Source organism: Oryza brachyantha, chromosome 2 (genome assembly GCF_000231095.2).
Source record: "Oryza brachyantha chromosome 2, ObraRS2, whole genome shotgun sequence".
Taxonomy (NCBI): Eukaryota; Viridiplantae; Streptophyta; class Magnoliopsida; order Poales; family Poaceae; genus Oryza; species Oryza brachyantha.
The window spans coordinates 8,441,657-8,469,218 of NC_023164.2; the positions used below are offsets into that span (position 1 = coordinate 8,441,657).

Below are 27,562 nucleotides of genomic sequence, written 5' to 3' on the forward strand. Positions count from 1 at the left end.
TAATTTAATAAAAAGCATTACAGTCGTTTTATTTAATGCACTATCACTAGTATTTTGGGACGAAGATAATATTTTTTTCTATTGGTGAAGCAAATAATGTTCTAACCTAGAAGTTAAAAAGTATGCTTTTGTATAAATTTTAACTAGTATGAAACTACATATTATGGTTTTCATATTCATTTAAATTAATTACAAGATTAAAAAACAAAGCAAACTAAAATTTGAACCACATTTGTACCAAACTTGCAGGTTTTTTGTATCTTGTAAGTTCAGTAAATGTTTAAGTTTAGGTGGCTAATAAACATGAAAAAAAAATCAGGTGACTGATACTTTAGGAGACCTAGAGGTTGTAGTTGTACACCACCCCTGAAAGGGTAGGTTCCATAAGGGAATGAGATATGATGTGTTTGATATAACAAATTACAATATATATAAACATTGCATTTTCCATCATCTCATGTAAGTTTTTCTATACTTATCAAAAGGAAAAACATGAAAACAGTATATGAAACTCTTGTTTTACGACAACTTGTCATTTCTTTGGGACAAATCGTGTCGAATAGAGGAACCACAGAATCCACATTGGAGAGATAATAACAAAATACGCCTGCAGTTTGGTAACGACAAAATTATAGGTACTTCAACAGGAGTAACACCAACAAGACAAAGGGAGTTGTAGAATAAACTCACCAAGCAGAATGTAATTAGCTCAGTTGCAAAACCTCTACTGTAACTATTGGATCTCATTGCATCCTGGAGAAAAATCTGGACCTACAAAATGTAATTCATGAATTAGTTACAGGTTCATATGTTGGAGTCACTGGCTACCAGATATCCACTTCTCATGTGCAGCCCTTCTGGGCCTATTAGGGATTTAGGGAATTACTCACGAGGTTACTTTAGCAAAAGTAATCGCAGTGCTGTAGCATGCAAGTGCAGTTCACATGTGCTTAATTTCCACTGCCAAGAGGTTATATCGCTTGTTTAAGCTAGAAATTATTTGTAGGGATCAAACTAAATTATCCCTATACATTAATAGGGATAAAAATGTATATCCTTCGATGAAACAAGAAATGAACAACGGCCCTTAATATATCTTCCACTTGCCCTTGTGGTGTGCCCACCTGCCATCACCCTTATTGGGTCAAGGATTATTGCTGTCTAGTTTGTAGCAAGAAATTCTAAGGTTGAATGATCCAACCTATTAAAAATTTAGGCTTTCTACGTTGGCAAAGTTTTCAAAGTTCACATTTGGCATACAATTTCTACACAATCTCACTGTCTCCAAAACACTACTTCAATTCCAGATTTGCACCATCATATATCTGGTAAATGCGAAAACAACGGAATATATTTCACAGAATTTAGCAAGATATCAATATCATGTATTCAATCAATAACTGCTTTTTTGTTCTAAAATATGATTTTGACACAATGTTGTATGTTGTATGTTGATACTAAAATCAAAAAATGTTCAGCCACATGAACTAGATAACTTATATTTAACAGCGGAGCATAAAGATTGTGAAAGATTATTTATTCCATGTTTGAGAAATCAAAATTAGAATAACTGCATCACTAACTATAGGCATTGGCAACTAATATAGTTAACACACTAAATGTGATGAACTAACAATGTCATTATTCAGTTGTATCAAAAGAAAGTTAGCTATCAAAAGGAAATGGCTGGTTCTTTCTGAAATTGTCTTTGCATTACCAAACTATCCTACTGTCAAAGGGAAAAAGAAAATCTTTTAATGAAATAACATAATTCAACTAACCAATTTTATTGATATCTGAGACATGCTACTACAATTTATTAAGTAAACATGACTGACAATTAAAAACAAGTCAACCAAACATATAAATATATCAATGGGAAAGGATTAAGAGATTATAATGGAAGATAATTACCTTATGATGGAATTTTTGCGCTGATATCATGGACATCTTGAAATGGTTATAAGGTAGAGAAATACATGACGGAGAGATGGATCCACCCAAGAAGAAGACATTAGGATTATCAGCATCACGAATATACTGGCTACATATTGCCTTGTAGAACCGTGATACCTGTAAGAAAATGAAACATATGTTAGGATCAATGACAAAGCCATTGTCCATCAAGAACATTATGTGCTGCCAGCCAACCAATGCTTCTACATCAGTAATACAAACAATTTTTATGACAGCATGAAAGCATCAATTAAGAAAATTTCAAGAACTTCAAGGAGTGCTTACTACAATATTTTCATAGATGCCGTTCAACCATTTCAATATGTTTTATATTATCACTTCAGTATATTTCTCATATTTAATGCAACTAGGTAAACATATGGTTGGACTGCATACTTACAAATATTAATAATGCATATTGCCTAAGAAATAAGAGGTGAACACATATATGGTTGCACCGAGATGGAAAGATAATCATGTTGGCACCTCATTGTAGGGTCTGTTCATTGCTTGTACAAAACTCCTGCAATGTTTATATGTATGAGAAATGCAGGACCTTGTGTATGACACCCCCATAAGTAAAGTACCATGAAGATTCCTGACATACTGCAGATAAAATCATCAACAATAAACACTTGGAAATCAGAAAGGGATAAAAATTCCAGCTGCACATCATTTACACAACACTACAACAGGTGATTAATGATGTGAAAATTAACTGTGGTACTGAATGATTGTAGCTTGATTTGCATACTGATTCTAAGTGCATCCTTCTTTATTTTAGTATTGCAGTATATCAAATTTTAACATAAATAAGTGAATGCAGTCATATCTTGAAATGTGAATGATCTGAGTTTCAGAAAAATGTGTTTAATTGAGCCATGAAGAACAATATTTCTGGTAGGTCTCATCGATACAAGACCATATAGCAAAAGAAATAAAAATACCATGCAATGTCATAGACTGTATTTAGACTGCAAGATGCAGAAATTATATAATGCACGAGTATATAGAAGAGTACATGAACATATTAACATACACGAACTGTCAGTGTACCTCAAGGACTAAGTCTTTTCCTGGCCATTTATAAGCACTGTCAGATAACCTACTCCTTTGATGAACTTTTGATGCCATCATCTGCATTCATTGCACCAGATGAATGAATTCATGAACTACCTCTGCTTAATTTATATAGAAGCATAAATATATGGTAAATTACCTTTGTCAGCACAAATGCCTGTTCAAGTTGCCGAATTTGGATCCATTGCTCTGCAATTATACCCTCCATCTGATACAAAAATTGTGAAACTAACGGTTGTTAAGCTTTTGTGAGATAAATATTAAAAACACAGCTAGTAACACAAATGAACAATGAGGTCAATTACTAGGATGATGGCTGTTTTATCAGAATGCCCAGCACTTGTTATGTGTAAGGTAGCTCTTTGAAAACTTAACTAGCTAACTAAACCAAGCCACATAGGTTTTGCTCTTTGTTGTTAGTAAAACTAAAAATCAGCATACTCTAACTACAGAAGATATTTATATTTTTTTACAAATATCTTTATTACACCATAACCTCTTCATACGCCACAAATGAACACTTTGGACTTTACATGAATAAGCATTACACAGGTTATGATCCTCTATTGAATGAGTCAACAAAATATTTTATACAATAGCATTCAAATCCTAGAGAGCATGATTCCGTCTATCTGATGGTGAAGCAGTATAACTAACTTAACAAATATCCTCCCTGGTCTGAAGGAACAATCAAAAGGTAGATTTTGCTCACTTAAAGATTCAACTGATCAGTCACGTTATACCTTTTTGACTTCCAAAGTCAGAGATTCAACCCTTTTCTCTGCACCATTTGCTAGGGACTCTATTGAGTCGGCGTTTTCATTCACCTTTCTGACCACTTTCTGGAGGAGTTGCACCTGCATAGGAACACTGTCAGGAGTCACATGATGAACTTTCCAGTCTTAGTAGAGATTTGTTTGCAAACCTACTAATTTGCGTTTTTGGAATTTAAAAAATTCTAAAATATATATTTGTAGATGTAAATCATGTTAAAGGGAACGTACCCTATGCACAGTGCACAATCCGTGCACACCAACTAAAAGATGTCATTGGAAATTCTAGAAAAAAATGTACATATACTTCTAAAAGATTACACCTATCTATATCTTCTTCAAATTCATTATACATAGGGATAACAAAAAAGACAAAATGCTGACATATTTATACTCCTAAAACTCTCATGTTTTTTATTACAGCTAAAATATAATGAATTTGATGATGAGACTTTATACATGGGTGTAATACTATTGGTAGTACATATCATGGTTGTTAAGGCGTCACCATGGCGTCGTTATAGAGGTAAGGCACTCGCAGGAGTCAGGGCATCTATCCTGCCTTATAGGATTGAGTATGGTGTCCGCCTTTTGCCCTAGGCATCGCTATGGCATCGATATTGCGTCCTGAGATGTTACAACGGCTGAAGGTGACGCCATAGGGAGGTGAGACCATGATTTTTGCCCGATCTGGCCAAAAGGGCGCAAAAAAATTGGGGCGATGGGCCCTTGAGCGTGAAATAGGACAACAGAAGCGCCAATTTGTGAAAAGGGGCCCTACATGCTACACCCCACCAGATTAGGGAGAAAGTAACAGAAGAGAGAATCGCTGGAGTCAGGCTGTAGGATCCATCCCTGGCGATGTCTCCATCCCTAGCAGCGATCCCATCTGCTGCCTGCGACGATCCTGTTATGCTCCTTCCTCTCTGCAACTGCGCCATCATCCTAGCCCTCCATGGACACAAAATTAGATGGGTACGCTATAATTTCTTCTCACCCCTTCAACCTCTGGTTCTGTTCTGCTCCTTCCTTCGCTCAACATTGATTTTGTTCTGCTCCTTCCTCTACTCTGCTCTGATCCTTTGCTCAACATTGATTTTGTTCTGCTCCTTCCTCTGCTCTGTTCTGTTTTGGTCTTTGTTTCCCCTCTTCTACATCCCATCTGCTATGCTCCTTCACTGTGGGTTCAAGAGTGGTCAAGAACCAACATTATCTGATCGTCCGGTTAATCGCGATTAATCGGGCTGATCGGTCCCCTGACCTCGATCAGGGCATTCTAAACGATCAGGCGGATCAGGTTTCTGATCGTCCAATTAATCGGCAATCGCCCCAATTGGCCGATCAGATGCTCCAAACGATCAGGCCGACCAGGATGTTTTGGGCCAGCCTGGACAATCTTTTGTCACTTAGAATTTTAGTTGGGCCGGCCCATTATTTGTAGGGTTTCTTTCCCTCAAAGGTAAGTACTATCTAACCCTCAAATAATAGCTCTATTGTTGCATATTATGCTGCACACTAAATAGTATATAGAATTATTATGTTCCGGTAAATATACCGCACTACTGTACCGATCAGCCTCGATTAATTGGGCTGATCGACGATTAATCGTCCTGATCGACCTGATCGGTGCGATGGCGATCACAGGTCCGATCGGCCGATCAGACAACATTGTCAAGAACAAGGCATATATATAGGTATTGTACTCTGTACTGTACTGTTGTTAAAATACATGTTTGATTTGCTATCATATTAGATTATTTTGGTTGCTACCTTATTAGTTTGGGACTGTCTAAGGCATCGTGTCACCTCGCCCTACGCCTTACCGCTATGGCAGTAAGGCAGTGTGGGGTCGCCTTACCACCTTAACAACCATGGTACATATACATTTTTTTCAGAATTTTCAGTGATATTTTTGAGTTGGGGCGCATAGGAAGTTTGTGTGCACAAGATATATTCCCCATGTTAAAATATGTTGACACCTAATTTATATGAAATGTGATATATGTTTGCAATACAACAAATACACAATTTTCCAGTCTTCTACAAGTTTTGCACATGATCGTAGTTTTGCTCAAATAGATTAGTGTAACATGGTCTGCCTTTACATATTTCTTCAGAAGTTTCTAAATACACAATTAAGATGCAAATGGGCGTGATACACCCCTAGGACGAGCTGCAATTTCCTTTTAATATTTTGCTAATACTAAGACATTATACTGAAAATTATATGTAGTTTAGTCACTTGATACCCAGGATGGCCACAAGACTATAGATTCAAATATTTATATTATATATGTAATATCACTCCAAAGATGATACAACAAAAAAACTAGTTATGGCATGGAATATCATGGATTACAATTATTAAATTCTTCAAAAAAGAAAACGAGAGGTACCTCGTCTTGCAAAGCTTTCACATTGCTTTCTGGGAATGATTTGCTTTGAGATTTCTGCATCCAGAGAGTGCAAATATTAGCATATGTGAAAAAAGCAATTATGCGTACATCAACAGTTGCACAAAATTTCTTGAAAGATGACAGTAGGTGAACTTTTCACCATAGAGAACATAAAGTCATCAGATTAAATTCTGAATAAGGTCAGTTGGATGGATTGTGCAATGGTGGTTAAGAAGGTCAAACATAGGGTACACAAAGTAAATGCATTAACACAATAAGCTGAATTTTCAAGTATCAATAGAGAAAGTAGATACTGTGATCTTTTATTTGTAAAAATATTTTGCAAAATAGTATACAGAAAACTCTTTACTATTGTGTGCTTATCTTATCTGCTCCCCAAGTCCCCACAATTGTAGCCCATAGATATTTGTTTCCACAAGAATAATATAACCAACTAATAAAAGAAGCCATACAATAAGTGATGCTATATGCTCCTTTTCAAAATATAAGGGCTATAGTTTTCTAAATTTTCATAAAAATGTAAGGTGTCCATGTGGATTAATTGATGTTTTACTTCCTTTGCCCTATTTATCACATATTTTTTGCCTTCATTTATAATTTAATACTCACATCAAGTATTTTCTCTCATATTTCCAGGTATGCAAGGAAGACATTATTATTTCCTCTTCACTTTTTAGTGGTTTCATACCCTTCTTAATGTTTGGTCCCATCCAAATTAAGTCTTATTTTGAAGAGGAGGTGCATAGTTAGCAATGATACATCCACAACATTATTCACTTTATAAGTCCTGTAATGTTTTTCAACAAAAATGAAGTCCATGTTTTTTAGAAAAAGAAATTACACACAGTTTAAGTGATGTTTATTCCATCTACAGCGAGATAGCTTACTTGCTACAGAGCAACTTAACACATAAGCATTCACTGATGTAACCACATACCTTGGTGCTCTCATATCTATTCATTAAAATCTCAATATCATGTTCCATATCTCCTATAAGATTGTTGTTCTTTTCCAAATTGCTAGCTTTACTCTTCAAAGTTTGTGTGTTTTCCTCCAACAAAGATTCTGGGGAAAAAATATAAATCTGGTAAAGATTGGAGGATAATATATTTAGCAAAATGAATGCCATTGTCTCAATCAGCAGTAAAGAATTCCAGATGCAATTAAATTTTATTATTGATGGTGTTAAAGAAGCTTGGCAAGTTATATTTTGCAAATGAAGGTAGAAAGGATCAAAAAGTGCATATGGAAAATCATTCTATGCATAGTGTTGATATGATATGTTACCAGATAAGCTATTCTCACATCTCTAGTTACCTTTGTTTTTAGCACTAGTTAACTATCGGTAGGACTAGAATCTTATCCGTATTTACAATTATATTATATTTACTATTTTGTTACTAATGGTTGTCAGGACACTTGCTATATAAGGTGGTCAGATATATCGTATAATAGAAGAAGACCCTTATAGGGAATCCCAGCGTCTGGCCTATTCTCTCCCCTAGCTAGCCAATAACAACTGGCTGTGACATCCATCCTCCCGGTACTAGTGTTTATCCCCTGACAATAGAAAACATCACAGACAGGTAACAGTCTACAGTTACGTTGAATTCAACTATGCCTAGAAAATCTTAACAAGTCTCATTGAGATTAACTGAATTCAAACACAGAATGAACTGCCAAAGAATAACTAGAAACTTGTCTCCCACTAGCAAAGACTAACCCAATGAATTTGGGAAGCAGTTTTGGAATCAGGACACTAATCCTGCAGGTACAAACAAACAAAACTGAAACGGGTAGAGCATAAATAACTCTACGAGTACACAAAATAACCAGAAACAGCAGTTCTTGTACCGATGTTAATGCACATACTGTACTGGTTTTCAAGCATCCATATCCCATACTGTATGCATCAACGATGAGCCGATGGGCACAAGACATTTTGAATCTGATCTAAGGCGAGAATACCAAACAGCCAAGTAAACAGCATTCGATCGAGGTGGAGAAGCGGCGAGATCAAAAGAAGATTGCCTCACCCAAATGCAGGACCCTGAGCCTGAGCTCTTCGACCTCCGACCGCAAGGCGTCGGCGGGGCGCGAGTCGGCGGCGGATGCGGCATGGGTGGCGGCGGTGAGGAGCGCGGCGACGGCGAGCAGCGCCACCACCGCGGCGGGAGCGGAGGGGGAGAGGCGGAGCCGGCGAGGGAGGGGGAGGGGGAGGGGGAGGAGGAAGAGGAGGGCCTCCGCGGCGGAGGCCATGGTATCTAGGGTTTTACGGCGGCGAGGAGGGCTGGGGGTTTGTGCTGCGGTGTCCAAATATGAGCGGGAGTCGAAAGGAAGGTAGCGAGACCGCCACAACGTTGACTCCACGAGAAGAGGCCCATGTCCAACAGTACACGGATACGGATTCAGTGACGTTGCACAGGATATTCTCGCTGATATTCTGTCATTGACATGTGAACCCTGTGTGGGTCAAGGCACGTGTAGGGCTTATATGTCAGGGACAAAATATCAAGGCACGTGTAGGGCTTATATGTCAGGGACAAAATGTTACGGGACAATGTCACTGTATTTGGATCATATCCAATGTTGACTCGTATAACCTCCGTGTGGACCATACATACATCCTCTATTATCGTTAGCCGTATCTGAAGCTTAAGTGGTAGGAATATTTTCCTTAGGCCCTGTTTAGTTCGCAAAAACTTTTGGGAGATGGGACCCATCGATATTTGACCGAATGTCGGAAGAAGTTTTCGGACACGAATGAAAAAACAAATTTCACAGTTCGGCTGGAAACCACGAGACGAATCTTTTGAGCCTAATTAAACCGTCATTAACACATATTGGTTACTGTATCACTTATGGCTAATCATGAACTAATTAGGCTCAAAAGATTCGTCTCAATATTTCTCCCATAACTATGCAATTAGTTTTTTGTTTCATCTATGTTTAATGCTCCATTTAAATGTCCAAAAATTCGATGTGATGTTTTTGAAAAAAAATTTAGAAACTAAACAAGGCCTAAATGGTGCTGGTGTATTGTTCAGATTTTCCGTATAGGTAGTACAGATTTCTACCGAAAGTTCAACTGTGCTAAAATCTGGTAAATTTCCTCACACCATTATATGAAAAATAGCTCTATGGTATAATACCAACGCTTATCTCTAAATAATACTATAAAAGCCTTATGACTGAGCCTCATATACAAAATGTCATTTTATGGTGTGTCTTTATATCCAACTGCTCGTTATACAGAGCCTGAGGGTCTAACCGGGATGGGCACTTCTCAACATCAAGGCACCTAAGGTGCCACCCAGGTCCATGACATCGAGATTGACAATAAGCTTGACATGGGCTGCAGTGGTATTCCTACTCTACTAATTTATCCCACACGACTCTCATTGGATCACATGTTGCACAAGGTTGTGAGTTCTATGGTGCTCATACTAGATTCAGGTGTTGCTAGGGGCAGCGATATGACATTGGAATATGTGCAAGTGCATGGGGATTAGCTCGCTTGCAGGGCTACTTCCAACCTTTGCGAAGGCAGCGGTCATGTTTGTCTTGGTAACATCATGGATCATATTTCATGATGTGAATGTTGGCGCGCGTTGTCCTTTGGTCTTTGAGTATCTGTCACGCCCAGAAATTTACATCAAATTTTCGAACAATAGCATGCATTAATCTCGGTCCAGGAATCAGCCCGAGTACACACTATGACAAATCAATACACAGTTCCACGACTTAAAAACAAATAAAAATAATTATCTATCGAAATGCAGTGGAAAAGAAAAACAAGACTAGAACCATCTAATCTTCAGCTTCAGCTGGCGATGATGGCCCCACACCACAGGCATTCTCGACGGCGGACTGAACCTTACTTCAACCTTGGAAACAACCTTCTGACTGAAACTCTGGCTCTGGCACTTGCTCTGGTGGGGGAAAAATTAAGCAAGGCTGAGTACAAACCACCGTACTCAACAAGTAACACCCAAGAGAGAGGAAATAATGAATGAAATTGGATACAAGGATATGCTAAGGTTAACTTGCATAAAGCAGCAGATTTAGCACAACAGTAGATAAAATAGACCGAATAAAAAGTAAAGCAAATATTTAAAATAATCATCCACTGTCCAACGTTACACCACGTTGCAACAGGCCTAAACAACTGTCCAGCGTTACACCACACTGCAACAGGGTCAACCCTCTGTCCAACGTTAAACCACGTTGCGACAGACCCAAACCACTACCAACGTTACACCACGTTGCGCAGAGTCAAACCAGTTCCAAATTAATTAGGTTATTAAAGGTTCAACTAATCCCAGTGAATCTGTCAGTTCGCCCAATAACCGCGGGCACGGCTATTCGAATAGTTTTACTCTGCAGAGGTGTACAACTTTACCCACAAAACATAGCTCCAAAGCATGTTACCATGCCCCAACGTATCACCATGATACCTCAGTACGGAAACCACGATAAGACCTTCCACCTAACCCTCCCTAGACAAGCGCACCACACTTCAGGTTTCGCCCCCTCCTTTACACTAAGTCGGGCAACCCCCTCTTGTGCCTAGGTGAATCCGGAAGCAGCATAGGACCATCATTACACCACGATTCCCATCCATACTCCATCACGCCCACCTTGCCTGGGTACGTCGAATAGGGACAAGCTAGACTACAAGTCTCACCGTTGCCCACTCTGGCTTGTGGTTAGTACGTGTAAGACTTCTAGGGTTTCCCGAAAACCGGTCCTTAATTGCCATGGGCACGACTCTCAAAACCATGCACCCACAACCCACCATAAGCAATATTTTAGTTGTATTTAATCCATATCGGGAAATTAACCATGATCACAACCATTAAGGTTTATCAAAGTCTAATCAATTAATTAAATGATAACAGGTGAGCTAGTTGAACTAAGCATGGCTAAGCATTGACTAACCCTAATTCTACTCAAATTTACCCTGGGATGACAATAACAATAAGTGGGAATCAACGGCTATAAAGGTAAATGCCCAATAGATAAATAAAATAAATAGATTAAAACAATGCATGTTTGAATGTAAAGCGGGGGTATTTTATAAACATGGGTTCAATATGTTCAAAGGAGGGTGCCACTTGCCTTGCTTAGACCCACGAGAAACTTCGGTGACGACTTCGGGAACGAACGGTGCTGCAACGGGGTCAAAACCTACGACAAACAAGGCAAAACAAGCAAAAACAGACTATAAAACTACTGAAACAGAGAAAGAAACTATTTTTAATAGATTCTTGGCATTTTTTTGGATTTAATGAAACTTGAATGGACCTAAACGAAGACTAGATGAATTACCTATGAATTTTAGAAGATTAACTGTGTTTTTAAACTAAACAGAAAAACTTAATGAATTATTGCGCAATTATTGGAGAAGCTGACGTCAGCATGAGAGGAGAGAGGAAATGCTGACGGACGGGACCCACTGGTCAGTGAGGCCCAGGGGCTAACAAAGGGGCCCTAAGGGAGAGAGAGAGGGGAGCTGACAGAGCGGGCCCACAACACAGTGAGAGAGAGGGAAGAGAGGTCGCTGACGTGTGGGCCCAGGGTGGCAGATGGAGAGAGCAGAGGAGGGGGGATGGGGCGGCCGAACAGAGGAGGGGAGCGGACGGCTTGGCTCAGGCAGAGGGAAGAGGCGACCGGGCGGCGGTGGTCGGCGACCAGCGACGACGGCGGGGTTCGGCGACCAGCGGCGGCGGACGCCCGGTGACCGGCGGTGGCAGAGGCAAGCGGAGCGGCTAAGTGGCGGCGGAGGAGAGGAGAGGCCACGACCGTGACGACGGCGCGCGGGCAGAGGGGGAAGAGCAGCGGCGAGTTGACCGGCGGCGGCAAAGGGGAGCGGCGCACAACGAAGGCCGGCGGAGACCGAATTCAGTGCATGGCGGCGACGGCCGGGCGGCGCGCGCACGGAGGAAGAGGAGGGGGATGCAGTGGGGCGGCGGCGCGGGAAGGCGAGGGTGGCAAAACGATGGCGTGACGACGACGACGTCGGGTGGCAACCCGGCGGTGGCAACGCACGGCCCCTAGCACCTGCCGATGGCACGGAGAGCCCGACGGCGGCGGCGAAGAGGAAAGAGAGGGGGAGATGGGAGGGGAGTTGCTCACCGGCGGCGGCGAAGACGGGGGCGCATCGGCGAGGCGGTGGCACATGCGATGACGGTCGGGGGGCGAGAGCGGCGGCGTCACGCGAGATCGATCGGCGGCGTCGGAACTTGGGCGCTGCGCCGGCGGCACGACGGAGTCGGACTCGGCCGGCGTGGGGAGGTGGCGATGCTATCCGACGGCGGAGGCATCCGGCGAAGGGTGGCGAACGACGGCCGACGACGATGACCGGCGGTGAGGAGGTGGACTGACGAGGGCGGTGCTCGGCGGAGGAGATCGGCGTCCGGCTGGAGGGACAGACGCACCGCGGAGGTGAAGACATGGCGGCGGTAGCGCGAGGCGGGCGACGACCGGAAGAAGGAAGGCGGCGGCGCGGCCGGGGAGGGGGAGTTTATAGGTGGCGGCCGTCGCATAGGGCGGGAAGGTTGTTGGCGGCGGACCCGTGGATCGCGGCCGACGGTTGTGGGGTTGTTGGCGGCGGAATGCGTACGCGGGAGTGACGGGATCGGCGGCGACCATTGCAGGGCGTGGTTAGCGGCGGCGCAACGAGATGACAAGGTGGTCGGGACGCGGCAGCGGCGTGGTGACAGCGGCGCGGCAGGCAGGCAGCGCAGCGACGGAGGGCTACGACGGGCGGTGGTGCGAGTCGGCGGCGGACGGCCGGCGACGGGCACGTGAGGGGGCGGCTCTCGACGGCGAGTGCGGTGACGCGGGCGCTGGCGCGGAGCAGGTGACGCGGCACAGCGGTAGCGGTGGAGGATGGCAGCGGCGAGGCGGCACGCGGGAGGCGAGGTAGACGTGGCGTCGTGGCATGAGGCTGTGATGCAACTCGACATCGGGGCGCAGCGAACAGTGAGGCGGAGTACGGCCGGAGCGGAGACGGCCGCGACCGAAGCGGGCGACACAACGACGGCTGATCAAGGCAGCGGGGCAGACGCGGCATCACAGCGAGGCGACGTCCCGGCGCGATGGGCGGCGCGACGACGAAGCACCGGGAGGACGGGGAGGCGTCGGCCAGCAACATCGCGGTGTGGGCGTGCTGGCGCAGGCGCAGCAAAGCGGGGCGAGCGGAGGACGGGACGACCCCGACAGGTGGGGCCACCTGTCGGTGTCCTGATGAGGAGGGAGGTGGCCTAGACTTGGCGCACGTGGGGAATTGGGCCGGCTTGGCTCAGCCTGGTGTGGTGCGGGAGGGAGAAAGAAGGGGAGGCGGCAGCGAGCTGGGCCGGGAGAAGAGTTGGGCCGGCCCAGAGAAAAGAGAGGGAGGAAAGGTGGGAGCAGGGGAGACAGGCTGAACGGAGGGAGTGGGCCGGCTCGGGATCGACGAGCGGGATGGCAGCGCGGTTTGCATAAGGAGACGACGTCTCGGGAAAATTGCGAACAGCACATGTACTTGCGAAACAGAACTAAAACATGGACAAATCAGAGATTCGCACGATGGACCAGATCCGAAACGCGAAACTGTGAACAGCTAGCGGAACAACAACGGGATTGAATGACCCGTTAAATTGAGATATAACGACTCGCTAAACAGAGATCTTATGACTTTAACGTAAAACCAATCTACATGTACGAAATTGAAGTGTGCACTGTAGATCAATCTTATGCTAGCTAATTAGATTAGAAAGTCTAAGAAATTACATGGTATTTCAAAAATAGATTGATTCGCAAAAATAAAACATATGCGAACCTGAAATTCGAGGGAAGGAAACCGGCGGACGGCTGCACTGCTGCTCGCTGCTGGACAGGAGGCGGCGGTAGGCGGCTCGAGGAGCACGGGAGAGGGAGACGGGGAAAAGAGGTGAGGCTCTAGGGGGTATTTATAGGGGAGAGCTAGAGATAAATCAGTTATCCATCCCCTATTAAGAAGGAATAGATAAGGTTTCAAAGGGATAAAAATTGGAGTCCTAATAGATGAGAATTTGTTCACCGCGAGAGAGGGAGTTGGGGCTCATGGCTGGAGGGGGGAGGTGGCGCACAAGGGGGGAGTTGGGAGAGATGTGCGATCCAGGGGCAAAGGGGGTGATCGCACAGGGGGATGGCAGGGAGGAGGGGAGTTCGGCTCGGAGGGGGAAAAAGGAAAAGAGAAAAAGAAAATGGGAAAAGGAAAAAGAAATAGGGGGAAAAGGAAAAAGGAAGGAGGAAAAAAAGAAACTGCCTCCAATTTTGCTAATTTTTATTAAGTTTATTTGAGAAAATTTTATTGACTGCAATTCAAATTTAAATCATGTTAATCATTTAAAATGCTTTCGGGACATTTTAGAATATCCCAAAAAGCTTCCAATTAAACTAAATTAATTTAACGCTGGGTTTTCTCTTGAACTTTAATTAACAAATTATTTTTAATATATTATTTAATTAATTCTTGGCTTAGGTAAAACTCAGGGTATCCCAACACGACAATGGTGGTGTTTTGTCCTGTCCGGCACTCTTCTTCCAGTGATGAGCAACAATGCTCATCGGGTAAACGTGTCCATCCATCAAGTGGCTTCTCTACATGGTCGTGGCCGTGGCAAGATGTAGACGAATGACGTCTATAGTTTACTTACTCTCTAGTAGTAGGGATGAAAGTGATTCGGATAATTTTCGACTGTCCGAATCATTCTTCGGATTCGAATAGTTCTGGAAATTTTTGAATTCAGAATCGAATTTAGATTTTTTTCCTACAGATACGAAAACCGAATACGGTAAGGGCGATATCCATCGAAATCAGAATTCGGTCGGATAATATCCGGATTGTTTTCGATATTTAGATTAATACATCAACCAGTCAAACCAATTATCCCAATCCAAGGAAGCTCATTCCGACGGCCCAACTAGTTCTAACCAGTGCAAACCATGAGTATTTCTTATTATGGTATCATTAATCACTTATATTTGAAATTATTGGTGAGTTATATACTTATATTAGAAAAAGACCAAGTTATATTTTTTTCTTTCGGTGATTTGTGAAGCTTAGTTTAAGATGTTTTTATGTTCCAATTAATATTCGTCATCGTATTTGTTTTGATTTGTATTCACTATGTATTTATATTCGATAATATTCGATTCCATTTTCGTATCCAAGTTTCTGATTTTGATTTGGAAAAAAAATATGAAAATAGATATGATAGAGCTAGTTTTCGACCGTATTCGATCTGTTTTTTCCCTACTCTCCGCTAATATCTTTTCTTTCGGTTCAGTACCAGTCTTGGCGTGATGGCCATAACGATTAGGCATTGATTTTGTAGATTATGTTATTATGTTTGGGCAATTTTTGCTATAGAACACCATGACTTCGTAGGTTTAGCTCCTAGACATGGCATAACTTGATCTTCAGGGAAGACATACTCAAAATGTGTCTATTTGCTGCTAGACACCAACTCATTAAAATATTCATTTCTTGTTGAATAGGAGAGAACAGTTTGAAAACACAAAAATACCACTAGTCCCCCCACTATGTTATATTAGCGTTCTTTCATGTTTTCCCTTCTCCAACTAGTATTTGACATCGATGAGCATTTTTCTTGTATGTATCCTAGGATGAGCAGGAATAGGATTCCGGTGATCGAGCGGAGGTGATATCAGCGTAGCGATGTGTCAGTCCATGCAAAAACTACATGATGGAAGTAACGGGAACATGATTGTTGGTATTTCACATGTTCATAGATAAATCCATAAGCACATAGATACCGTTGTACCATTTCACCCATGAGTATTCAAGATATCATTATTTATTTCTTTAAGTAGAACATGCGGCGATTAAAGATGAGCCAATATGCCTATGATTAGTAAAGCAAAGTCCAAACAGGAGTGAGTGATATTACGAAGATAGTGTGACACATATATAGATAAATCAACTTTACAAGGAATAAACTAAACTGTGAAAAAAAAACAAAAGAGAGCTAAGATTCTTAGGTTGCGTTTGGTAAGAGAGGGGAGGGAGATTAGTTATCCGGCGCAAAAAACGTAGTAATAAATTAGTACATGATTAATTAATTATTAATTATTAAAAAATATGAAATATACTAATATGTTTTTTAAAACAACTTTCCTATAGAAAATTTTCGTAAAAAATACACCGTTTAGTAGTTCGAGAAGCATGCGCGCGGAAAACGAGAGGGATAAGATAACTTATGCCCCTTGCCGAACACGACCTTAATATATTTCTATACTTGAGATGCAAATCTTACACACATACATACTCATATACATATACAAGATTAGGACATAGATCTATTCATCTAGGCACTACCGAGAGATCGTCCATGCTGGTCTGCTAGTGTGGTTAGATCAATTTACAAACTCTTACATCATACCTGAATATGGAGGATTACAAAGCATTGACAAAGTTATCATCACCTACTGCCTACCTCTACAACCTATGAGGAGCACCTGTTTCCAATGATGTTTAACTTGCCCCAAGCACCATGCTTGTATTGCCATGCAATACTCTAATTCACATATGACTCCAACCCTCTGGAATGACAAGCATAGAAGTAGAGGAATAGGTAAAGATTATTGAACCAATGTTGTGGCATAGATCGACTATAGCCTACCTAAACATGCATAGTATAAGACATAGGTGTAAACTATACGAGGGATATATGATTGACAAAGAAGCATATGAGCCAAAACTTCAATAAATAAAGAAAAGAGTCTTCAAATACAAGAGTCATACCCAAATCCCTAAGAAGACTTGGAAACCGAAGAGTAGAGCACCCTTAGCCTAAACTCCATTGGTCTAGAGACTATTACAAATAAGGAAGTGAGTGATTTCCTTTTTTTTATATTTTGAAGTGACAGTTTACCATCCTTTTTAGAGCAGGTACAATAGAAAGCTATAAGCCAGATATAAGCATATTTTAAAGAGATAAGAGAGGAAAGAGAAGAGAGGTGTGCTACTAATTTTTAGCCAACTACACACGGGCTCCAAGACAAAATGTGCGTATGACATGTGAGACCATATATTAATGTTTTATAGGTAACTACTGTATGAATTAGCTATTAGATTGAATATAGATGAATTGAAGCTAGTAGTTGGCTATACTATTAAACTTGCTCTTATAATAGCCTAATGACAGTTGTTAAGGCGTTTATCACCCATAACCATCATAGGGTGGCTAGGCTTTTAAGTACAGCTCGGTTCATTCCTAGGCACCTAGGCTATGGCGGGAGTGACGAAGCTGGGTCAACTCGGTACGAGTTGATTAGCTTCTAGATCCACCATGATGCAAGGCGGTAGCTTGCTTATCTAGTGTATAACTATGTAGGAGGTGTAACTTCAGTGAGGTGTGGATGGTTAAGGGGGTCCTATCATAGTTTTTTTTTTCTAGGACGTCATGATGGCATACCGGCACATGGAAATATGTTATGAGGCTATCTTGCGGGTAAAGTTTACATCTTTAGCTAGAGTATACCAATTCAAATAGCAATACTTGTGATTAAGGGTGATCGATTGAGATTAAGGACTATCTTCTTAGTAAAGTTTAAATGTAGGGTAAAGACATTTTAACATGGTTTAGTGTTGCTCAAGTGGATGGTTGGGCCTGGTCTAATGTTGTGTAGTGTTGGTCAGTACTATTTGGTATTGCTTAATCTAACCAACTATTGTACCTCTTTAGAGCAATTCCAACAATTAGGCAAAAATAGTTTTCAAAATCTGATATTTTAGCAAGTTTGTAACCAATATGATAAAGGAAAAATTGTTTTATCTCCAACATTTAGGGATATTCTACTTGCTAAAAACAAATTAAGTTATCAAAACAGTTGAAAGTTAAGGGAGATCGTAGATTGCCGTCTCTATTGTCGCTCCCGTAGCCCCAACCTTTTGCTGCCGCGACGGCCCTCGCGCCCCCGGTCGAGGGCGCCCGGCCGTTGCTGCCGATAAGAATAATGAACCTGAAGAACACACAAGATAAGACCAAATTAATTCATATTAGCAAAGTTGAACAAGCATACACGCATAATTAATCCACAGCTATACATATTCAAAATCATAATGAACATGATCTTCAAGCAGGCATCTCATAAGATCATTTTGTGTCAAGGATATCTAGGGAACAATTTGTGCAGACTCATGCATGCGTCGCATACCAGCCAGTGACCCAGGAAGCCAGAGAAGCTCATTCCTTGCCGGCGAGCTTCGCGCTCCAGTAGTAGAGGCCACCGGAGGTCGGGTAGGCGGAGCAGATCGCGGCCATGGAGAGGGCGACACAGCCGTTGAACAGCGCCACCAGCAGCCACCCTAGCGACATGGACACCGGCCCGCCGTAGCGCAGCCCCGTGTTGTAGGTCACCGTGACGCCCGTCAGCATGAGGATGTTGGCGAACGAGAAGGCAAAATTCGACAGCGTCCTAGACACATGCAGTTTATCAATCGGGAGAGCAGTCGAGCGAGGCGCCGGGGCGCCGGGCGACCGGCTGCTAGGATGCCGGCCGAGCGGGCGACTAGGGCGCAGGGGCGCCGGGCGTGCGGGTGAGCGGCCGACGGCAGCCGAGAACGGGCATGGCCGGCGGCGGGTCGGCACTGCACCGCCAGTAGCTCACGCCGAGGTGCGAGAGAAACCGAGTGTCGTACTTCCTAGATGCCAAGTGAAATCCGTACTCCCATATATACGCAAACAAGAGGATACAGTAAATTGCCAAAATTTGAAAACTCGGATGATAAACTGTTAGAAATAGTTTTTTTACACTTTGCCAAAAAAACAGAGATAGCAAGTTAGGATGGAGAACTGTTGAAGTTGCTCTTAGAAATGGGATTATTTACTACCGCTATAACTCGATGCCACCCTTGTTTACCCCTTACATCATTATGATATTTTGTATGACTTGCTGAGTACGGTGATTGGTACTCAATCTTGCTCCTAATTTTCCCCTCACCAAAGTTGGAGTACTTGTCTGTAGAGGCAACCCAGAGAAGTAGGCATGTTATTGCCATTGAGAGATGTATGTGGATGGTCGCCCATTGTTGCTTATCATTATCTAAAAGTTTCTGCTACTACTTTGCAAGACTTTTATAATGTTTATGTATGTGGTTTTGTTTTCTCGTGTTAGTCTTACTCCATGCTTCAAATTGATGAAACACCTGCAACATGCTCATGGATTTATTTTCTCAAGACAGCCATGTTCTTTTCAGATGTTCACTGTATTATTCATATTTGTTCCATGCTTCAAAAAATATATTTTTCAAAATACTTTCTTCTACAGTATTACTTAGAAAACTTGTTTTAAATTACTACATCCATCCCAAAAGACTTCATTTTTAGCAATCCTACACACATCAATATGAAACCAAAAGAAAAATACGTCATTTACTTTCTCAAACTTCAATAAAATATCTATCACTTTGTCAAATTCCAATGCAAATGTTCTGTACTTTCTTAAACTCCAATGAAAATGTCCCTCATTTTTCTAACTGCAATGCACTGGTTGCTCCAAAAATAATGTGGATGTTTGTTTGGCCTTTTCATGAAAAAAAGTCAGATGACATATTTATAAGTAAAAAATTTATGAATAAAAATTTTATATATGTGTTCTTAGTGATTTATAAGCCAAGACTAAAAATAAACTATAATAAAAAAACTTAAAATCAACTCTAAATTTAAGGTTAAAAATTTAAATTTTGGTCTATAAGCATAAGCAAAAGTGAAAATATGAGGGTAAGATAGAGAGTTTCTAGGACGGAGGTAGGTCATGTTCTTTTGCTGGTTTAGTAACCGGCGTGTAAAATGTAGTAGCAGATTAGCATGTGATTAATTAATTATTATCTATAAAAAACTTGAAAATGGATTTATATAATTTTTTAAACAACTTTCCTATAGAACTTTTTTGGCAAAAAAAATACACATTTTAACGATGCAGAAAGCGTGCTTGCGGAAAACAAAAAAATATGGTTGAGAAACTGAGGTAAAGAACACGGCCCTAGTATGTCTTAAGTTTATTTCTTAAGATATTTAATCGATCCATATAATCAAATCAATAATCCACAGCAATAATTTGCTCAGTAATCTAATTCAAACGGGCCCAAGTATGCATTTTTATAGATGATGAGTTCATTGACATGTATATGAATAGAAAGCTTTATTCATAGCAGATTAATAGTTCCACATTGGAGAAAGGTACAAACCACAACCAACAGAATTATTATTAACCAATCCTAGTACAATCTAGATGACATTTAAAGGGATTTTCTTCTTGTGCATTAGGCAGAACGATTTGATCCTATCAAGACCGTCCAGGAGAGAACATGTACCGATAGCAAAAGTAATCCGGACCCAATTTTCCATTCCCAGTACACTCCCTGCATTTAAGCAATATATTGAAATAAGGATAAGTAAAGTAGATGATGTAGATACATAAATCGTAAAATAAAAACGTTAACAACACTAAATGATTTACGTCATATGAGAAAGTATTATAATTCTAGCTTAATTTACTAGAGAGTTAACTGTTAAGTCAAATATATCTAAAAGGAAAATTTGCTATTATTGAGCCTTTAATTTCGTAGAAAGTTTACATACAACCAATAAACAATCATAAACATGTCTATATATTGGAATATTCTAACTAAATTATTATTTAGTATAATGATTTGACATCAAAACTATAGTATCACAAGATTTGTACAAAATCATAGGATAATGTACAAGTTTCCTTAGCAAAATTTTAGCCACTAAGAATAAATGTATAGCCAAAAAACAATCACAAGATTTGTGAGAAACAGTAAACAACATCACGTACATGTTAAGTAAAGCATTAGAGAATAACAAGAATAACATAAAGCAGGTTAAATAATATAATATTTCTAGCTTTCTTAAAACAAATAGTATCCTGCATTCGTATGTTTTTTTTTTCTTAACAGGAATGCATACATAGTTAACATAGTGCATATACTCCTACCTGGGCAAAGAATCACTGACTCTTCTTTTGCAAGTTGACAACAAAAATCAACATCATCATGGATACCCTCCAAAAGATGTAAGTTCAATTTCACCTGTTTATAGGATTTCAGTGTAAGATTACTAGAAACCAAGCTTTAAGTGACAAATAGGTTGTAGCAACAAAAGAAAAATGATGTTAACATGATATTTGCATGACTATATGATACACTATAAACTTCTCATAACTCCAAAGCAGGTGTTTTTAGGTGCCAATTAAATTTAAAAGGTCATAATTTGTTAAATATGATAAATTGATGATATTTCTAATTAATTCTAATGATAAACTGCTTTAAGAAGAAATCTTACCATCACAAACATGGAGCCTTCGGGCTTGTGAGGACAGGTGATGCATTTGATATCCTTTAATTCTCTATAGCAAATCTCTGATGTTTCCGTAAGCAAATTAATTATCCTCTTAAAGAATTCTTCCTTGGTATTCTTGAGAATACGAGGAAGAGCTCCCTAATCAAATTCAACAGTAAAACAAGAATAGTTCAGTTCCTTGAGATAAAAAAAACATACCCCATAAACTTTGGAACATCATTCGTCTTATTCAAATAATTTACATAATTATTAATTAATTTGTTATTGTTTATTTTTATTAAAACTTTAAACATGGCTTTTAATTTTAGGTTAATTAGATCCATGTCATTATAAATTTGTATGTTTTAAAAAATATCACTAATATTTGACTAATTATAAGAATATCATTACAATTTCAGGACTATTTGAAATATGTCACTGAGTACCTCAGTGCACTTTTTAAAATTTTTGGACCATATCACCCTCCATATTGTAAGTGCAAAGGGTAATTTGGTCTAAAATTTTTTTCAAATGCACTGAAGGAGTACGCAGTGGCATATTTCAAATAGTTCTGAAATTGTAATGGCATTATTCCAATTAGTTGAATATTAGTGACATATTTCAAAAAAGGAAAAAAAATATAATGATATGGATCTAATTAACCCTTTAATACTATATATGCAAAAAAATTAAAAAAATTGAATGATTAAAATATAGATTTACTATGTCAAATAAAAACCGGAGGAACTATACTCGTAAAGGAAGATACAGACAAATGATCCTAGTACAAATGTGATAATGCTTGGTCGAAGAGAATATTAAACTTAACATATATATTACTTAAAAAAAACCACGTGAACTCGTAGTGAACACAAAGTACAAAATGTGTCTTCTCATGTATTAGTATATTTAGCATAGTTTTATTAATACATGTTTCACCGAAGTTGAACGAAATGTATAGGAGTAACTAATTAAATTAAACCTTTTTTAGTTGCTTTGACGCACCTATGTTTCGTTTGTAATTCTGATTTTCATCAGTACCATATACTTGGTATTTGTTAAGTACTTGGTAGTTATAGCCATTCAATCTCGAAAGCGCGTAAATAACCAAATTAAAACCCAAAAGGATCGGCTTGTTAAGATAAAAACACAAACCTGAATGAAAGTTGCCGGATCAGTCGAGACATTGAGGAAATTAGTAATTAATGTTGCAATCTGCATAGAGTAATGTACACTTAGAAAAATATCGATTCACATAAGAACGTATCAAAATATATAGTACAGTGAATATATATTTTACCTTGCTTTCTTGCAGAATCATCTTGGGGTCACATATTGCTACCCAACCAAGTCGCCATCCTGGCACTATCCATCTCTTTGATAGCGATCCTATAGTTAATATCGGTGCAATGTGCCCAAAACAACCCATTGGCACAAACGGAGTACTCCCAAAAACCAATTTACCATACACCTCATCTGCAATTACTAATATCCTAAGCTTCCTCGCTAACTCCGCCACCTGAGCAATAACAACGTGCATGCGCATTAGACCAGTCTCAATGCATATTTTAGGGAGGTGTCATGCACATTAAATAGAGTGTCACATCAGCAAAATTGTTGACTTGGCAGGATCATCATATGAGTGAGTTTCATGAGATGAGAGAGGCTCGGTTACCTAGTTTACAGTCCATGAAACTACGCATTGCGACTGGCCTTACAAATAGTTGCTCATAATAAGAATGTATATTTTAAAAACCTTTTATATGAATTTAAACAAACTAGTCAAACCTTGGATAAATGCTCGTAAGTGTAGACGCTCCCACACGGGTTATTGGGGTTTATGATGACCATCGCGGCCGTGTTCTTGTCTGCGATAGCCTCCACGGAGTCGAGGTCGATCTCCCAACCTTTCTCAGGGATGAGATCAAAGTGGCGAACCTCCAGGTTGTTGAATGCTGCACGGGCTTCGTAGTTTGGGTACCCTGGTCTGGGGAGCAGTATGTTGGTGCCCGGTTGGGCCAGGATTGAGATCACGACCTCGATTGCTTGAGTGCCTCCGGCGGTTAGGAAGATGTCATCAGGAGATAGCTTGTATGGAAGGTCATGCGACAAGTGGTCTGCCACGGCTCTATTATCGAAAACCACAAGGTTAATTAATATACCTTGTTGTGTATGTTGTAATATACTTCAATAATATATCAGTCAACACCATGTAAATCCTAAGGAAGAACCGCAATAAAAACCAACAATTAATAATCACACATCTAATTAAACAATTTATGTAAAGTCGTTTATTTTATTTTTTTGGAAGAAATGCATCCTTGAAATCCTGATTAATATTGACAGCATTTACAAGAAACTATACGAAACCCAATGTTCAAGTAAATTGAGCTCCAACATATTTACTTACCATTCTAGGGAGAAAAATATAGACCAACGTATGTAATCGTTCTGTATGCTCCTATTTACTCTTGTTTTTTTATACTTACAAGTCTCAAAATAAAGATAAAAGTGTTTTTTAGCTTATTTTGGTATTTTGGGATATAAAGTAACCAAGAAAAAAAAGGATGCATAGTCAAAAGAGAGCCTCCCACTACTTTTTTCCAATGTGCCAGAAATTAATGTCCCGCTTGAGAGTCCAAGTCGGCACGCCAGCCACGCCGCTCGGCCTTGGTACGGACCGTGCGGCCACGCGGTCGGACGACGCGGGCCGCGTGCCGCCCCGCCGCGGGCGCGTGCGCCGCTCGGGCCGTCGATCGCTGATTCGCGCCGACAGACACAGCATCCTCATGCAGGGGAGACACTCCACCCCCTCCTCGAGATCGGTGAATACTAGTGGACTACTACAATATTACTACTCTCTCCATATTTTTAAGCGGACTACTACAATATTACTACTCTCTTCATATTTTTATGCATGACACCGTTGACTTTTAGGATTACGTTTGACCATTCGTCTTATTCAAAATTTATATCCAAATATGCAAAATTATAATGCATACTTAAAGTTCCTATAATAATAAATCATATTATAACAAAATAATTAATAATTATATATTTTTTTAATAAGACGAATGGTCAAATGTAGATATAAAAGTCAACGGCGTCATATAAAAAAAATATAGAGGGAGTATTACGGTTTGAATTAAGTACGTCTACTTACTCCGTCATAAACGACCAAACTTTTCGGTTTTTTGTCGAGCATTTGATCATCTGTCTTATTAAAAAAACCTAATTTTTTTAAAAAATTAGTCGCGCATAAAGTATTATTTATGTTTTATCATCTAATAAAAATAAAATTATTAATCATAAAAACTTTTTAAATAAGACGAAGAGTTAAATATTGTTTTGTATCTAAATCTGAAAATTTGATTTGTTTGGGACGAGAGAGTACGTCCATATTTCATCTTTGAAACCGAACAATTAAGATAAAATATTCCCGGATTACATACATGAGGATTAAAGATAGGCTGTGGGCGTGAGCACGTGAAGTGTTCTAGTCACCCTCCTTGTGTATATATGGTTGCTGATAACATTGTTTTTTTAGGGGGGATATACTTGTTTTTTTCTCTCTCGACGTGCTTACGGTGAGTCCTTTCAAAATTATAGGATTCAGATCCTTCACAGCATGCACTGCTTTTACTCGTATGAGCTTCACATATTATTAGATATATATGTTAGTGAGTAGTATTATATGGACGTTAATTATTGCAGCGTTCTAGCTTATTTCAACGTTCTATGCTTTGGATCTATGTGACACTCCAAACACTCTAATTAAGAAAACCAGAAACATGTAAGGAATATGATAGGTGAGTATGGGGCCATATGTATGTTATTCATTAATATGATCGAACACTTCAGCGACAAATATTAGTTTAGGGATATTCTCTTACACGTGATCTTGTAGTTATTTTATAGTCTCTTATTGTACTTACTATAAGGGATTAAGACTTGAATTTTATCCATAAATGCAAGGTATTCTAACACTACTACTAGCTATATCCATCTCATCTACTATTTAAATTTCTATCCTGTTAACCATCAACCACCCTCTACACTCTATATTAATAAGGGGCGCTATAGTCCTTTTACTCTATTCTTAATTTCTTCAAAAACAACCTAAAATACCTTATATTTAAGTATTGAGGTACTACCTAGCAAGCGTAAGAGCCATCTATTAATGGCCTCACTTGATGATGTGTGTAAGTGATATCTTTGTAATCGAAAAAAAAGCAAATATATATGGCTAGTTGGCAAATCAGGCTAGCAGACATAGGGTCGGTTTGCTAAACTTATGGGTTTTTCCTATACTCCATCTGTTTTATAACTTAAGATGTTTGATTTTTTCTTATAATGTTTGACCATTTGTTTTATTCAAAAAATTATAAAAATTTCATTTATTTTGCTTGTGACTTATTTTATTATAAAAAAACTTTAAGTACAACTTATCATTCTTTATATTTATACTAAATTTTTAAATAAGAGGAATGGTCAAACGTTGCAACCAAAAAAATCAAACATCTCACATAGAAACAAAGGTAGTACTAAATAAAGTATTTGTTCCATGACCTATATATGATTTAATTTTTCATTTTTGAAAGGTTTTTTTATGTCTGTACAATTTACCGCCACAAAACACACACACACGAGCACAGCATATGTCAAACGCATAATTAAATTGTATGCATGGCACAAAATTAGGAATAAAGTAAAACGTTATGAGAATTATATTAGTCTATATGTAGCACCCATAAAAGGAAAAACATGAATCATGCACGTAGCGAACATATAATTCGGGAAAGAAATAAATTCAGACAGGCAACCGCAAGAAAAAAAAACAAAAAAACAATTAAATGAAAAAATAAAATCAAACGGATCAACACCAAAACTAAAATTCCGCGAGCACGCACGCGTAACGTACCGTCGCGCGGCGGGGAGGCCGACGCCGGCGGGGTAGCAGTTGAAGTCGCCGGAGCGGAGCGCGTCGGCGACGGCGTCCTCGGCGTCGGCGGCGGTGCGGAACTCCGGGAAGACGGAGGGGTCGCCGTGGGCGAGCGGCAGCACGGGGCGGGGGCCGAGGTCGTCCACGCTGGCGCTGATCTTGTACCGCACCGCCCGGATGCTCATCTTGTCCCCCGCCGCCGCCGCCGTCGCGCCGCCGCCCCTCGCCGCGAACCTCCACTCCCTGCCGGCGGCTGCACCGTCCTCGCCCTCGCCGGCGCGGTGGTGGCCGTGGCCGTTGCCGTTGCTCGCCGCCGTCGGCGCCATGCTTGGTCAATTAGGTAGCTAGCTCGCGCTGATCTGTGCGTTAATTAATTAAGTTGGGTGGTTCCGATCGAGAGTGGCATCATCGATCGATCGATCAGTGCTATTTATAGGAGTTAATTAATTAATTACCTGTACGACGGGTTGGACTTGGACTCGATCGATGGGGCGCGCGCGGCGTGCATGGCGTTGGCAGCACGAAGCATGCATGCGCGCCGTGGCCGTTAGGCGTTAAAGGTAAAGGGGCCGGCTTTTGGTTTTGGCGTGGCCCGTGACGTTCATCCGTTAGCTCACGTAATAAACACTTTATTTATATAATATATGCAAAAGTTTGTATGCGTAAACTTTTCTGTATATAGACTATGGCCATCTTCGTTCCCCTCTCTTAACCAGATTCTCATATTTTTCACGTCTGAAATGTTAAACGATGCAATTTAAGAAAATCATATTAATCTATTTTTAAAATTTTTATGATTATAATTAATTAATCATGTACTAATCTACTTTTCCACGCAAGGTAAGCTACCACCGAACGCGGCGTATATATATAATATTTTTTAATGTACAATTTTTAATATATCTTTATAAGACGATATTTTTCATATAGATATTTCTTTACTAAATAATTTATATGTTATAAATTTATTTTTTTTATAAATTTTTATATGTAAATTTCTTTGTACAATGACGAAACACATACACAGAAAATTAT

At 40.2% G+C, this 27,562-nt stretch overlaps 2 protein-coding genes across 2 annotated transcripts; both read right to left on the reverse strand.

Annotated features, from left to right (window-relative positions):
• Positions 1 to 341: 341 nt before the first annotated feature.
• LOC102711222 lies at positions 342 to 8,541 on the reverse strand. The gene is made up of 10 exons (XM_006647134.3): positions 8,263 to 8,541; positions 7,164 to 7,291; positions 6,206 to 6,259; positions 3,780 to 3,893; positions 3,176 to 3,244; positions 3,013 to 3,093; positions 2,443 to 2,562; positions 1,915 to 2,073; positions 691 to 771; positions 342 to 607 (listed from the first exon to the last, which is right to left on the reverse strand). The coding sequence occupies exons 1-10, from the start codon at positions 8,483 to 8,485 to the stop codon at positions 533 to 535; spliced, it is 1,104 nt and encodes a 367-aa protein (XP_006647197.2). The 5' UTR covers positions 8,486 to 8,541; the 3' UTR covers positions 342 to 532.
• An 11,864-nt stretch (positions 8,542 to 20,405) lies between these two features.
• Positions 20,406 to 26,928, reverse strand: LOC102711499 (nicotianamine aminotransferase 1-like). Its single transcript, XM_006647135.3, has 7 exons — positions 26,507 to 26,928; positions 23,374 to 23,713; positions 22,886 to 23,104; positions 22,741 to 22,800; positions 21,589 to 21,744; positions 21,242 to 21,335; positions 20,406 to 20,642 (listed from the first exon to the last, which is right to left on the reverse strand). Exons 1-7 carry the CDS (start codon positions 26,851 to 26,853, stop codon positions 20,509 to 20,511), a joined length of 1,350 nt encoding a protein of 449 aa, XP_006647198.2. The 5' UTR covers positions 26,854 to 26,928; the 3' UTR covers positions 20,406 to 20,508.
• Positions 26,929 to 27,562: the final 634 nt, after the last annotated feature.

Excerpts from the sequence above, each read along its gene's own strand:
- LOC102711222 (XM_006647134.3), bottom strand. The coding sequence starts at position 8,485 with ATGGCCTCCGCCGCGGAGGCCCTCCTCTTCCTCCTCCCCCTCCCCCTC. Across the intron at positions 6,260-7,163 it reads ATAGATATGAGAGCACCAAG|AAATCTCAAAGCAAATCATT; the intron begins GTATGTGGTTAC and ends CTCTGGATGCAG. Across the intron at positions 3,094-3,175 it reads AGGCATTTGTGCTGACAAAG|ATGATGGCATCAAAAGTTCA; the intron begins GTAATTTACCAT and ends CAATGAATGCAG.
- LOC102711499 (XM_006647135.3), bottom strand. The coding sequence starts at position 26,853 with ATGGCGCCGACGGCGGCGAGCAACGGCAACGGCCACGGCCACCACCGC. Across the intron at positions 23,105-23,373 it reads CTTACGAGCATTTATCCAAG|GTGGCGGAGTTAGCGAGGAA; the intron begins GTTTGACTAGTT and ends GTTATTGCTCAG. Across the intron at positions 20,643-21,241 it reads GTCAGTGATTCTTTGCCCAG|GGAGTGTACTGGGAATGGAA; the intron begins GTAGGAGTATAT and ends GCTTAAATGCAG.